We start from the raw sequence: 13,474 nt of genomic DNA on the forward strand, positions 1-13,474 counted from the left end.
CTGGATCACACTGCCAGCTTCTTTGCTGCTGCCCCACCTCAGAAATAAAAATTTTTAATTCACTGTCATTCTCTCATTTGTTTTTATTGCCATACGACGAGTAGCCTTCTTTTGTACTTTATATTCATTGTTTAAACCTGATGATTGTTGATGTTTTGTAGCACAAACAAAACTCACAAGTCCACAACAGTGGATAAACTTTATTTTGTGTTTTTTCTTCAAGTGTGTTTCTGCTAAGAGTTGTCGCTTCAGCTTCAGTGAACATGTTTTCTCGTCTACATTCCTATTTTAATTTGAACGCAGCATCATCTTTGCCACTTCTACTCCTCTTTTGTGCCACTGGTATTTACACGATGTGAATTTCACACCGAAACTTGAGGCAATAGTAACACAGTGCAGCAAACTGGACTCATAAACAAAAAGACAGGGATGAAATTGAAATCCAAAGCTAAAGAGAATAAGAAGCATGACAGCATTTCAAATAACAACGTAATGAAATCCTCTCAGCGTGTTTAAAGAAAGCCTTTCAAATCCAAATTTACCCATGAACCTCTTCTCGTCTTTTGCGATGCGGGCAGCCAAAGCCAGGCCGATCCCGGAGGAGCAGCCCGTGATGAGAACCACCTTCTGGTTCATTGTTGACCGCTCACAGTTTGTTTTGGATCTCCGACAGCAGACGACGGCCGAGAAGCAAGAGAAGTGGAAGGGAGGCACAACGTGGAGTCACTTTAAAAGCCGGCTCTTTAATCCACAAGTCTGCAACTCAGCAGATATGGCCGCATGCACATGGCCTGAAGATGATCATCCAGCCTGGCCTCCCTCTGACTTATTGAGCTTCATCTAATATGAACAACACAGTGGAATAGGTTGTTTTTTTAACCCCTTGGACTCGATTACAAAGCAGGGAAAAAGACAAAATATGAAAACCGGAAGCAAAGCTAAATTTCCTAAACTTCCCCATTAATGATTTTACACACTCATGTTGTTTGCATTTTATTATAAGAGCTCCACTTCCAAAGCAACACAAGTCTTTTATTGTTGAAAAATAGTGGAATATCATGTGTTGACTGTGATGGTTGTTGACATTATGTCTTTTTCAAAGCTCCAGACCAGAACCAGAGCGGTTAACCAGGTCTGACCAGGTTTCTTTGTGTTGCTTCCACTAATATCAGTAGCAGCCGCTGTAGAACCAGCGGTGAACATAGCAAGCTCCTCCCCTTGCTTAATGGTGGAGATGGGGACACCAGTATGGCCGGAGGGGTCTGATTTCAGGTATTGTTCAGCTATGAGTACAGAAAAAAAACGTATTTGTAGGATGAAATCTCTCCCACACCGACTCTTCAGGTCATATCCATTAATTTCCCTTACCAATTTTAATTGCTCCTTGTTTCTCCTCCTCCCTGGAATCTTATCCGATCCAAACAAGAAGCTGGTGAAGGAAAAGACCGGAGGATGTAAGGAATCATATAATCTAGAATGAAAAGTAATGTCAAGCTCGTGAATAACAGTGGAGACATACCGTGGCCTTGGTGTCAAGAATCATGACATCATCAGGAGCCAGGTCCGACTGTGATATTTCACCAGGAACCTCCTCCACCTAGTCATAGAAACAAACACTTCTAATCTACAATTGCAGCCTGTCTATATGTTGTAAAGACTTAAAAACTGCAATGATAGTGATTTTGGCCTTTGACCTAATGGCCAGAACATATTAGATGTTCATCTGCCCAATCAGGAGAAATTCCTAGGAGACTTTTTACAGGCGATACAGGAGCAGTTACCCAGACTCTTAACTCTTTATGGATTCAATATGTTAAAACTGTCCTCTCCTTTTACACAGTTTCCAAATACATCTAACTTTTCCTTTCTTTTAGAAATCCTGTAAAAGTAAATATGTATTTGTCCTCTGGATGGCGCCATTACATTAAAATGCACTCTTACGTTTGGCTCGACTCACCAGTCCACAATGAGGGAAATATCAATAAGCTAGAAAGCCACACGAAGCTGTATTTAAACGTGGATTTTACAACTTTAACACTAAAATGAGAGTATTTTGTACATGCAGCTTTTCTGTACAGATTCTCACTTTTGAGATGATGCAGCCGGAGACATACATAAAGTTTTTTACAAGTCAAATGCATATAAGGGTGAACTGCTTTTGTCCACAGGTGATTCCCCACTTAAAAGCAAGACAGAACATAAACTCTTTTCACAACGTTAGCCATTTCTGCAGCAGTCTAACGTGGCTACAGTCACCAAAGTGGTTGACTAGCATCTACTCTTAGCTAGCTTTCACGGGAGAAAAGTCACACACCGCCATCGTCTCTTTGGTCTGAGAACTTCACTGACCGTTTATTGCGCATGCTCAGTGTAACATCGCAGCGCACGCAGGCACGCATTTACGTCTCTTACGTATGCTGTTTAACATGGCTTTGTAATATAAACAAATATACTTAACAACATCCATGTTCAAAGCAGCTCAATGTGGCTTTCAGCGTCTTCACATGGTTTCTAATGCAGAGAGTTGAACGGTGGAGAACATCAGCAATTATACCACAGACCATGCTGCAATTTGAAACGAAAGGAACCTCAGAGAGGTTCAAGTATTAAATACAGAACATTGTAAATATTGAATTAGACAGCCTTTAACAAAAGAAAGCCCTGTAAAATTATGTCAAAGAGAAATTGACCTTTATTTATTAGTTCTGATTAAACACTTCAAAGTAAGGTAGCAGATTTCCATATATATATATATATATATACACTCTCCCTTCACCTCTCTCCCCCCCCCCCCCCCCCCCCCCCCCCCCCCACAGGCTCACACACACCTCCACACCGAGCTGGATATAGGCAATTAGAATCTGTTTTATTTGTTTTAATTGTAACTAAATATATTTGGAATCCTACTTGCTGTGTTATTGATGTGCACACAGGTGAATGAAATGTCGATCTGTTCTGTGCCAAGAACTCCAAAATCCTTCCAGCTTTACTGTAACTTTTGCTGATTTTAGTTATTTTAACTATTAATTCAAATTCCTAAATAATTGTTTTGTATATCTCATAAGTCGGATACAACTAAATTGGCTGTCGCTTCCTGTTAAACAGGTGGTGCTCCTGAGGTATCTGACACAGATCAGATTCTTCTCTGGTGAAAATCACTTTGTCCTGCCTTTGACGCAGTTTTGCCAGCTGGATCAATGAGCGATCAATGTCCTCCTCCAGGCCACTGATGCCTCGTGATATGAAGACATGGCAGGGCACCGAAGACTAATGCGCACCCAGCATAATGTGTACCCGGTTGTAATGATTTACCCCCACAGAGAAAAGATGCCTCGTTGTTTCAGTTCTATCATATTTGACATAGAAATCATGTTTTTTGTTGTGTTTTATGTCGAAACATCTGCAGTTCACTGACTTTGCCATTCAAAACTGGAAAAAAAAAATGCAAGGAAAGAAAAGCAACGGGCTCTTATAACTATAGTAATTAGTTGATTGTTGAATTGGTTGAATTATTTTTATTTATTAATTATTTTGAACCTGGAAACCTCAGAACCCAAATGGAAAGAACCTATATAAACATATATGTTTTAATATAGGTTTTTAACATATGTGACATATATAAAGTTGGCCATTTTCCGATATTATATGTACATAACTGCACATATATGCACACATATACGTGCATACAGGTACCTATATAGGTACATATACAGTATGGGCGTATATATGTGTGCATATATGTTCTTCTTGCATAATTGTTTTTTAGTCAGTTCTTAGTTATGGCTTTGATAATGTTGCCAGTTGCCAACGTGAGATATGGGCCGTATATATGTGGAAATAAAGAGGCAGTACAGGAGACCTATATGGTCTGTATATTCACATATATGCACCTCAGTTTTACCCATATGTGGCATATATACGCATATATGTGCATATATACTGCTTATAGGTTTCATATATGCACATATATCCTAGTATAGGTTATTTCCACCTGGGAACGTAAGTTATTTAAAATTGAGGAGTAGTTATATTATTTTACATTATATTTGGTTACATTTAGTTACATTCATATTGTCTGATAGCTACATTTGGCCCTTTGAGGGCAACCATGATGCTGATGTGGCCCTCGGTGAAAATGAGGGTGACACCCCTGCCTTAAAGTCACTGGCATCCCACTGAAGTTGGTTCCCTCCATGCACCCATACTTCTGAGTTTAAAGAAGAATTCTGAGTTTAAAAGTCAGAATTCAGTGTTGTTGTTTTTTTGCACAGTTGCCCTAATCCTCTTCCGTGCTCTTCCGTAGGATTTAAGTCAGAGATTTGGGCTCTTTTCGCAGAAACAGCGAGTCGTCACCATACATGCTCTTACGTTGAAAATGTCAACTTCCGGTCGCATAATTAAAAAAAATAAAAAAATTCCGTTCTTTAACAATTTTATTTCTTGTTTATATGAACAGAAAATGAAAATCAATATGTTTTATTTTAAATATTTTTGATCCCTTTTTGAGCCTGTTAAATGCATTGATGTTCAACTTTTATTTTTGAATTCTAAAATGAAAATCAAATAACGACTCTTTTTTTATATCGTTCTCTGTTCTGTACATCAAATGGCCAAAACATACACTGACCGTAATAGATCTTGACAGTGCTGATAAATTATTTACCGTTCTGTACTACATTTTTCATGAAACGCTGTCGCTTGTTGATGACGTTGAAAACACGAACCTTCCGGAACATTGCAAAACAATTGCGTCACCAACTTGCGGCGTACTTCTTTCAAGAAAGGTGAACCTTGCTCTCGGTATGTAGCGAATAAGATACAAATTAGAGACATATTTGACGAAGAAATTACAATATTATTCCTGGTAGTGGTTTATGGTGAATGTAGTGTTGTGGTCATCATGTATAATTGTCGCTAACTCGACTGTCACGCTCCATATCCACAGCTAGCTTAGCCATGCTATGTGAACCCCCCCACTATTTCTACTGTAATTGGACATGTCTGTTTAACCCTCACGTGGACTCTAATCTTATTTTATAGACCAACGGTGAAGATATGAAGCGAGTGTCTTTGTGTAGGCTCAGACCTGAGACGTATGCCGTATCGTGACTCTCTGTTTCTCTCAGATTGTGTCAGGATAACACTACACCATGTTAGTGGCGAGGCTGACGTGCCTGAGGAATGTCCCGCTCGCCGGGCTCCGTCCTTTGCTGACCCATGGTTCCCCAGCCATGAGGTCCCCCATCCTCAAGGCCTGCCCACCACTGCTCAGGCCCCAGCAGGTACTGTAGCATCCATCCATCCATCCAACTATCCAATTTCTGGAGCTGGAGACTATCCCAGCTAGCTTTGAGTGAGAGTGGGACACATCCTGGACAGGTCTCCAGTCTATCACAGGATAGGCAGAGACATACACGCACTCATATCCACTTCTTGGGTCCTTGCATTCACAGTTGGAGGAAATCAAAATACCTGTAGGAAACCGAGGCACACAGAGGGAGAAGATGTAAACTCCACACAGAATAGTCCGGTCTTTTAAATCATGACATTGTCAGTGTGAGGCAAGAGTGCTAACCACTGGCCCACCCGTAATATTCATATTGAGGCTAACATGTCGTCTGTCCATATGTTTCTGATTGTCTTTATTATTATTGCGTCACATCTGCATCACACACTTATTTAATGTTCGAAGAAGAAAGTCTTGTAACAATCATTCATGTCATATGGATTTTTGTGTGTATGTAATGGTATGTAATTACAGTTTGGCCAAGAAGAAGAAATAAAGAAACACATGTATACAATAATACATCATGTCACATCAATCCAAGAAGAGATTTTTTAATTTGAACTCTTGTAAACAGTATGGATATAAAAAAATGGAATCGACAATACAAATGTAGAATATCAATCCTGAAAGACAGTTACAGTTGCCATGTTAAATAATAGTATTATCTTTTCAGGTGATTTTAATAAATGTGTCAACTTTTGTATTGACCATGTAATTGAAGTGGTCATATTGTGCTCAGTATTCTTAAACAGCGTCAAAAGCCACATTAAAAAGGGTCTGCGTGCCTCCATTTCTGTTTATGTTAATATTCTCAAAATAAATTTGATTGCTTTAACATGACATATCAGATACATTGGAATCAATTCAGAGTATTTCAACAAGGCGACAACATTGCAGTAACAAATGGCTAACAGTGATTGCCACTTAGGGAGGTTTCCGACTCTTGCTGCTTTGAGTATAAGTATTGATAACATTGTTTGTTTTTGTTTCTCTACCACAAATCTCAATTTTGTGTTCAAGTTAACTTTTTTTTTCTGTGCAGGGTTTTTCCTCTAAGGCCAGATTTGGTTTCCGCCGTGCAAGAACCACCAGAGACCAACTGAAAGAAGCAGCTTTTGAACCAGCAACAGATACAGCCATCAAAAGTAAATACTGTGATTCATGTTCATCAATTGAAACTAATGTTATCTGGACCATTTTGTGATTATAGGTGAATACATATTTTTTTTTTTTAATAAGGCATAGTTTTCCAAGCCTTGAAGATGTTTTTGTTAAATCTGTAGTTGACGGCATGGGGAGAATGATCCTGGCTGGAGGGGCAGCAGTGGGCCTGGGGGCTTTGTGTTACTATGGACTCGGCATGTCCAATGATATCGGTGCCGTCGAGAAAGCATTGTGAGTACAGCAGCTCTCTTTTTTCCCTCCCATACTATCCAAAGCAGTGGTGTCAAACTTATGTCAGCTCAAAGGTCACATGCAGCCAAGTTCAACTGGCCTGAGCCACGTCAATGATCACTTATAAACAATACATGTGTGTCTTTGTTGTAATTCAAAGAAGTACAAGTCCATACTTTTAATGAATGATTGATTTCTCTGCTACTTCAGCAGGTTCTCACTGATCTTTGGCTCAAGGACATCGTTGCCCTTGACTTCACAGTCTCAGTGTTATTACATCATCCACGTATACAAAACAATAACAACACTGACATTTCTTTGGAAATTGCAGTCCATGTCTTCCTCTTATTTTTTTGTATTGTGTTATATGTATTATCTGTATGTGTGACACCACTGATCTAAAGACTCCCCTTTCTTTCTGTGCAGGATCTGGCCTCAGTATGTGAAGGACAGGATCCATTCCACCTACATGTACTTTGCTGGCAGTGTTGGAATGACGGCTCTGTCGGCTGTGGCTGTGAGCAGGACCCCGGCACTGATGGGTCTGATGATGAGAGGATCCTGGCTGGTAAAGTTTAGACATTGTTCCTTCTTCTCCCTTGTCCCGACATCACTACACTCATTGTAATACTCTGTGCTTGCATGTTGTTTTGTAACTGCCTAGATGCTTTTGACATCTTCAGATGAACTAATATATTTGATTGCCCACTGTCTCTTCTGATTCAGGCAATAGGAGCCACCTTTGCAGCAATGATTGGAGCTGGCATGCTGGTTCGGTCCATTTCGTACGAGCACAGCCCATTGCCCAAACACCTCGCTTGGATGCTCCATGCAGGTTTGTATGATTTCTCTCCTGCGAAATCATTTTCCAAGTTCCAGTAAATTCTGACATGTCTGCTCTGTAGTTTCTTTAGTTGACCACTAGGTGGGAGTCATGTAAAGGCTTATGGATAGCGACAAACAACACTGCACTACTCTTTGGAGCCAATGTGTTTTGTTGTCTTTCCTTTTTTTTTTTTCTTCCCCTCTCTCAGGTGTGATGGGTGCTGTCATCGCCCCTCTTACTCTTCTGGGAGGACCGCTGATGATGAGGGCCGCCTGGTACACGGCAGGCATCGTGGGAGGCCTGTCCACTGTGGCCATGTGCGCTCCCAGTGAGAAGTTCCTCAGCATGGGAGGGCCACTGGCGGTCGGCTTCGGTGTGGTGTTCGCTTCCTCTATTGGTCAGTATTATTCATTATCAGCCCCTCAATCGTGTCTCAGTTGCTCAATGGATAAAGGTGATCACTGAATTTAAAAACATAAATTGTGGGAAATGTGCGAGAAAGCGCTCTGTTACTGAAAACACTTTCAGTGGCTTTAAAATCTTTTTTTGTGAAACTGTTTGCACGAGAATTACAAATATAAAAGTGTGCACATCAAAGTAAGAAAAAAACTGATAAACGTGTGTTTCACAAGCCTAAATGATGCCTTTTATGAAACCTAAAGCTAAGTAGTCATATTCCAGGTATTGTTTTGATTTACATTGATTCCTTCTCTGTAGTGTTGCACGACAAAATGTACTTTTCATATTTGCAAATCCATACAGAACAGTGATGAGGAAATAACACTGAAACTGTCTGTTTTCACACTATTAAATCAGATGACTCATGCAGATCAATGTGTATGTGCGCACACGATAACAAAATGTCTTAATTACATATTAATTCATTTGCATGTAGTGTGACAATTAGGTGGTGATAAACACATGCATTTTTCTTCTTCTGACTTTAAACCTGTTAGTGATTTTAAGACTGAGCTTGTCTAGCAAAATCCTATTTTACAGCATTTTATAGTATTTTGGTTCATTGTACGATTGGCTGAATACTGTCGATGGGTAAATAAAGGGACAATTTAAGATTTGTTCAAAACCCCTTTTTTATTTCAACAAATCACGTCTTGTCTTTTCAGACTTTTTTTTATTCATACATTTTAGCGTATTGATATTGTCACAAATGTAAAGCACAGCTGTCTCATTTCTCTTTGAATGAACTTTCGTCGGCAGCCTTTCGACGTGCCGTTTCCCAGCAGGCCAACAAACTCTTCAGCCGGTGTCTTATAACTCTGTTCATGCTTCGTCTTCTTTAGGAACGATGTTCCTGCCGCCCACGTCAGCGTTCGGAGCAGGCCTGTACTCAATCGCCGTCTATGGCGGTCTGGTTCTCTTCAGCATGTTCCTCCTCTACGACACACAGAAGGTCATCAAGAGAGCCGAGACGCACCCGCTCTACGCCGCACAGAAATACGACCCCATTAATGCGTAAGTCACTGACATTACAAGCGAAATGAGTCTTCGTAGCACTCTGGATACGCTACCAATGTGTTTGTCTTCTCCAGGTGTATGGGGATCTACATGGACACCATGAACATTTTCATGAGGCTCGTGATGATTCTGGCCAACGGTGGCGGCAGCAGAAGGAAGTAAACATCCACACGACTTCACCTGCAGTTCTGCTTTCTCCAGAGATTACCCAAAGTAATGTTTATCACTTGCAGCAATTGTTAAAGTTTTAGGGACACATCTTACATAACCTGTAGTTCAGCAGGGACACTTTGCAAGCAAGCAAGTTTCATGGAAGGACTCGTTGTAGGAGAAAGGATATGTTTTGTACAAATATAACTGAGGGCAAGCCGGAAGTTTGGAAGTTCTTTGTAGTCGAGTTAATTCTGTCAAGTGTAACTTTGTCAGCTCAGATGTTCTTTGTTTCATTTGTGTTTGCTATTTATTTTCTCCTGATTCTCGTGTTCTGTTATATTAAAAGGAAAAACAAAAAAAATAAATTAACAGAACTGCTGCAAATGTCAATCACTCTCAACACAAGAAATAACTGCTTATTAGCTGAGACGCGCTTCTGTGGCGGGTTAAAGAAGCTGACATTAGTTCATATAATTCTGGGGAAAAAAGACAATACTTTAAACTGTTGAATCGCTTAATAAAGAGGTCAGAAATTATCTTTTTTGTTAGATGTTGGTGTTGTACGTTTTTGTTGCCGCTTCTAAAAATGACATTGAAATGAAAGAAAGGAGTCTTGCATGTTTTGCTTGTACAATCAAAGATTACTATTTGGAGAAACATGACCTGAACTCATAAGCAGAAACACTTTTGTCATGTAACCTTTTAATGGCTTTATGATTTATGAAGAATATGAAGAAAGTACTTCATAGGCTTTTTCTCACCATTGAGTAAGAGTGATACAAGGTTTTGATTTATTCATTGTTTTACATCTAAAATATTATGTTGTGAATGAAAAGCATCGTTCATTACCTAATTAATCTGTCTTTTATCTGGCTTTATCAATTTTCTGGTCTGCAGCTGATCCCAGCCAACTACGGGACAAGGTATACTAGAAAAATGGAAGAGAATTATTCTGGTTTTCTAAATTACTTTTTAAGAGATTTATGTTCAATAACAGTAAAAACCCTGGACTAAATCATTTTAGATGTTCTATAATTCAGCTCATTATATGAGACAGGTATTTTATTGTGACCAATTACATTCAAAATGTGGTAGAAAACCAAAGTATTTTAGAAAATGTGTTTAAAGCCATTTCAGAAAAGTCCTCTCATGGAACTCGACCCAGGGATTCTGCTAATCACTGCTCCTCCATCCAGTTCTCCTATTACCACATTTAAATCATTTCACGATCTCAAAAGAGAGCTTCCTTCACAGTGACCACACAGTGAACTAAATGCTAAACTGTGCCTCTAATAAAGTCTTTTATACTCAAGATATATATCATCCGATTTCTGATGTTGTTTGGATTAAGTGAAAAACCTTGTTCAGTCGAAGAATTACTTTTAAGAATACAGTTCAAGCATGTTAAAACAACAAACAGACCTTGGGAAGTTTCTTGTTATTTACGTCAAAAACATTTAAATCCCCTCACTCTCGCCAAGTCCCCCAAAAAACACTCGTATTTGAACATTTGCTCTATAGATCAGACTGAAGAGCCAGCGGGGACCCACCTTGTATTTCCCCTACAAACAGTCAGTGTGTAGCAGCAGATGACAAAGGCTTAGCCTGGTAATCCTCTTGTCCACCATCTGGCTGCTCCTCTAAAATTAAACCTTCAAACCAGGGCACTTGCAACAGATGCTAACATCTGTAAACACGCAGGTGTTTTATTAAAGCACGTACATGCGGATCCCTCATCTCGGACCCGGCCGGCGTTTTTAAATCTCCCAGCCCGTGGTCATGTGTGGGCCACGTATGATTCATAGCAACTGCCTGTTGGAAAAAAAAAAGCCTGCAGATGGGGAGGGATAAAGAGGGCAATAATGGATGAGATTGGGGAAAGCTGAGGAGATCTGCCATTTCTGGGGATAAAAGTTGCCCTCTGTCAGTCATTTCCAGATTGATGACCAATATTTGGGATGAGTCCGAGGTTTCTACAGCTTAAACTGTGCTTGAGGCAACTTGTGTGTGAAGGATTGCCGGCTGGCAGCGCTTTCTTTTGTCTTGTTGTATATTTGGAGGTGTGTTTATTAGCACCTGTCAGAGTGGGGGGAAGGTAACACATAATTGAGTGTCGCACAGACGCAAATAGAACAAGAGGGAGCTTTATTTTCAACCAGGACTGTGCGTAAATGTATATAAACCACATCAAGGTGAAAAATTTTTTTACGGTCCCATTGTCTATTATACCACCACGAGTCAACGCCTCTGGAAATCAGTGCAGGTCACACACTTTGCTGAGATGGCAGACGAGCATTCACTCACGTTGCAACTGCTTGAAAATAATTCCGCCTGATTAAGTAAATAAAAAAATAAAAAAAAACATCTGCAAAGCTCTCTCTGTGAGTTGTTTGTGGGCCGTACTGTGGTTGTCCTCAGGCACACCGATCGCCAGGTCACTGGGGTTTCTGGGGAAAGTGGACTGCGGAAGGCAAAGAAAGCCTCTTGGCTTTAAGTGCGTAAGTGCAGATCAGGCTGATGTTGGTCAGTGAGCTGCCAAGGAAAGTGTTCAAGAGAAGCTTAGACTACTGGGACTGTCCCCCTGTGTGACGAGTGAGTGGCTAGAAAAGCTTCAGAACAACAATGAGAGGAGCCAAATGTGCCACGTGTCCCAACAATTAAGCAAAAAGAAGCAAACGTGGAGCAAAGAATTAGAAAACTCAGAAAGCCCCACTGATTTGACACGGTGTGAAGTGCGTCAAACAAATGGCCTCATTGTAGTCAAAGGGAGATTTTGCGTTAGATAAAAATGCTTTAGACGCTCATGGTTCACATGGTTCACAACGCTCGAAGGAACGTTACAGGAAGTCGTTCCTCCCCACGGCAATAAGACTTTTTAACTCGTCTACCTCCGTCAGAGCCTCAATATAATTACTCATGGTTATTTCTAAGTGCCCATGTTCCGTTCTGTGTTTTACTAAATTTATGTCCTACCCAGATATTTTTATATTTTTATATTTTTATTTTTTACTTTTATATTCTATTCTATTGTATTTTATAACATTCCTAGGTACCAGATTGCTGCAACAAAACAATTTCCCTTCAGGGATGATTAAAGTTATTACCTATCTATCTATCTATCTATCTATCTATCTATCTATCTATCTATCTATCTATCTATCTATCTATCTATCTATCTATCTATCTATCTATCTATCTATCTATCTATCTATCTATCTATCTATCTATCTATCTATTATCTATATCAACGGTTTTCAAACCAAAAGGAAGAATTGGACCACCTTAAGCCACCATTCACCCCAACTATCATTGTCTGGTAATACTTTTTTATTGAATGTATGGATTTCCAAATGATAAGAATTATTGTTAAGAGCTTTTTGGGGTCTATAAATCAATAAAAGCATGACAGCAGTGTTGTGCTAATTATAGACTTTCAATTTGAAATCATTTGTCTTTATGTATATAGCCCACAACTGTTAATTAATGAGAATAGAGCTTATTTGTCCATTTTAATCATCTGTATTACACCCTAATTTTTGACTTTTAATCATGATTATTATTGTTTTTTTATGAATAGAAATGTACAAGCAGACACGCAGGGCCACACAGTGTGTAGTGACTCAAGTTAAACTGCCTTTATTGTCATTGCATAGAAGCACAATGCCACCAGAGTAGGGTTGCTCTCCATTATAAATATAAAACATACATTCCACAATAGTAAAAGTACAATCAACTAAAGAGGGTTCTGAGGCAGAGAATATACAGGAAGTCAGTTTGAAGCGGCACATATTGATTGTCAGTTGTTTGTTGTGGGGCAGGTTATGTGAGGTGTGTTGCCTGTTTGGGTGGATTCAGAGTGTGAAAATACGTTATTGCCATTAGGCTTGAAAATGCACCTCTGTGAGTCTGTTGAAACCTTTTTTTTGTCTTGAATCTGAAGAGAATAATTATATATGATGCATCCTTTCGGATCGTGGTGAGAAAAAATAGTACGCTGGCTGCTGACAGTTTATTTTAAGTCTATATCATAAATGGGCGCCTGGTGTACATCGTCACATGCCTGTGGAGGTGTGATGATCACACGTGCGGTGTGAAGAAAGAACCCTCTTCCGAACCACGTGTAGATTTTTCAGGGGGAATCGGAGCGCGATCAGAGCAGCAGAAGATGTGTGTGGAGGGACGGGATGCGTCACTGGATTAGTTGCCTGAGAATCTGTCCCAGCCTCTTCCCCCTGAGCCTGCTGAGACGCCTCCAGAAGGGCACGACACTCGCGGCTTCGCTTTTCCCTCCACCAAGCCTTCCACATGAGCCAGCCAAGCCTTACCTCCCCACCAGG

General features: G+C 40.0%; 1 protein-coding gene across 2 annotated transcripts; it reads left to right on the forward strand.

The window, feature by feature from the left end:
- The first annotated feature begins 4,729 nt into the window (after positions 1 to 4,729).
- Positions 4,730 to 9,687, forward strand: ghitm (growth hormone inducible transmembrane protein). 2 transcript variants are annotated; one of them, XM_080517775.1, is made up of 9 exons: positions 4,730 to 4,800; positions 5,127 to 5,282; positions 6,330 to 6,432; positions 6,571 to 6,682; positions 7,109 to 7,250; positions 7,409 to 7,517; positions 7,717 to 7,905; positions 8,810 to 8,981; positions 9,059 to 9,687. In XM_080517775.1, exons 2-9 carry the CDS (start codon positions 5,151 to 5,153, stop codon positions 9,144 to 9,146), a joined length of 1,047 nt encoding a protein of 348 aa, XP_080373901.1. In that variant the 5' UTR covers positions 4,730 to 4,800; positions 5,127 to 5,150; the 3' UTR covers positions 9,147 to 9,687. The 2 variants fall into 2 exon arrangements, with proteins under 2 accessions (XP_080373901.1, XP_080373902.1); XM_080517776.1 differs by having other exon boundaries at positions 4,744 to 4,784.
- The last annotated feature ends 3,787 nt before the right edge of the window (positions 9,688 to 13,474 follow it).

This window comes from Blennius ocellaris (assembly GCF_963422515.1).
Source record: "Blennius ocellaris genome assembly, chromosome: 21".
Lineage (NCBI taxonomy): Eukaryota > Metazoa > Chordata > Actinopteri > Blenniiformes > Blenniidae > Blennius > Blennius ocellaris.